The following is a 2018-nucleotide window of genomic DNA, read 5'->3' on the forward strand; positions in this document are numbered from 1 at the left end:
GAGTCTACTGCTTGTACATACTGAGAGATCTCATGCTTGTTTTCAAAACTAAAGAGTAGCAAATAAACCCAGGCTTGGAGGAGGTGTAGGATATTGCAGATAACCCATTCATATTAGCTGTTTATCAAGCAGTGTTTTATATGTATAAAGTCAAACTATACTTACATCTAAATTAACCATACTGAAACAAATGCAAAATCAAAGGAAGTGATAAGTAACAAAGTTAAGCACATATCTGTAAACTGATGATACTTTGTCCATCAAAAGCTGTTCCTAACATATGGGCCAGTTTTTATTTGTTTACAATAATTGGTATATCCTGAATAATTATCAGAATTAACATTATCTCTTACAAGGGTATGTGATGAGTACACCACTTCCTCACCCTGTTATCATTGGACCACTTCTCATTGTACTGATCTCCACACTAGGAGTCATATGAAACTCCATACAGCTCTTCTTGCTCTTTCTTTTACTACTGGCATCAAGGAGGAGAGGAGTGATACACCATTACATCTTGTATGTGCGTTTTCAATTGAGTCATCTGTATTTCCGCCTTATGATAAATGCCTCTTTCTCATGAGCTCTACACACACACACATGGATTGCTGTTATACTATGCTGTAGTCTCTTTGCTTTTTAATGCAGCTGATCTTGCTGATAAAACTTAGTGACCTTAGTATGGTTCCTGTTTTGAAGTCTACTGTCCCTCTTATGAAGTCCAGTCTCTCTATAGGCAATACAATCAGTATGTATCCTTTCTGTTACAATGTCTTGTGTGATTAGGTCTTTGGTCTTGCTTCTTCTCTGAGGCCTATGTGCAAGTCCTTATACCCTTAAAAAACATGTTTGTATATTCTCCACACTACATATTTTGGTCTTCAGTCTTATATGGGTTCCCTCCTTTTCTAATAAACTTCATATGCTCACTCTCTTTATGTACTGAGCTTGGTCCCAGCCACTCTCAAACTGCTGCCCTCTGAGGCCTGTGACTACCTCACCTGTCTCTTCTTCTAGTCTTCAGGGAAGTTTTGTGCCTTCCTCACTCCAAATAAGACTTGAAAATATGGATTATGTGCACCAATGTCCTGTCCTAGTTAAATGTTTGATGTATTATCCTTGGGCATATTCTCTTCTATGACACTTCATACCTTTTTTGGCTTCTCCTTTCAGTTTGTTCTTTAAGTGCAGTTTTTCTATCTCAATCAAAGCCATCTCTCATTTTTGCTGATAAGGAGAAAATTTTACATACCTTCCTATTATCAACATCTTCAGTTTATCTTATTCTCCCAATTCTGATTGTTAGGACTCTTCTTTTCTGTACCTTTTACTGTGAAGAGAGCATGATCACACACCACTCTAGGATCTTCTGTGACCACATATGATGCAGTATTTAGCACACTCTTCCTCTGCTTTTAATTAGCATGCTGTGCAAATCACACATCCTCACTTACTCATTGACATTTCAGCTTCTCTTTTATGGATTGTCAGTAAAGAGAAAAATTATTCACATATATGCCATGAGAAGTGATGGTCAATCCTTAATTTACATTTCAATGTGTTTCATTTTAGCAATGTCTCCTTGCTTTCTATATCTGTTGAGGCTTGTGATTACTGCACCATGGCATTGTCAATGGCATAAATGTTCAAAGTAGTGTGCACTGATGAACCTACATCCTTGACTGAGTTTGCTGAAAAATTTTCCAACCATAATTAAGTCACATCCACCAAATACATCAATATACTAACCCGAGAGCATCAGAATGTTGACTGCGACTCACTCCTGCCAGGTGGGACGGCAGCATGGACTGATGATGATCCTTGATGCTTACTCTTATATAATTGTGTGCTATGATCTCTTGGTCTGGCTTGTTGTCATCCTCTTCCTCAGACTCCCAAGAAGGAGGGTCATATGCTAGCGGTTCATATGGCTTGGGAGGTGTCCACTGGTTGGCACCTACATTCTCCTTGTTCTCTCTATAGCAATTCTATGGAAGAAGAATAGATGGAAGGGAGGA

At 38.5% G+C, this 2018-nt stretch overlaps 1 protein-coding gene across 1 annotated transcript in view; it reads right to left on the minus strand.

Annotated features, from left to right (window-relative positions):
* LOC119587934 overlaps positions 1 to 2018 on the minus strand; it is a 36665-nt gene that overhangs the window by 17842 nt on the left and 16805 nt on the right. Inside the window, 1 exon segment of the mRNA XM_037936644.1 lies at positions 1750 to 1988. Within this exon segment, the coding sequence (XP_037792572.1) occupies positions 1750 to 1988 (239 nt within the window).

The sequence above is a fragment of the Penaeus monodon genome, chromosome 23 (genome assembly GCF_015228065.2).
Source record: "Penaeus monodon isolate SGIC_2016 chromosome 23, NSTDA_Pmon_1, whole genome shotgun sequence".
NCBI lineage: Eukaryota > Metazoa > Arthropoda > Malacostraca > Decapoda > Penaeidae > Penaeus > Penaeus monodon.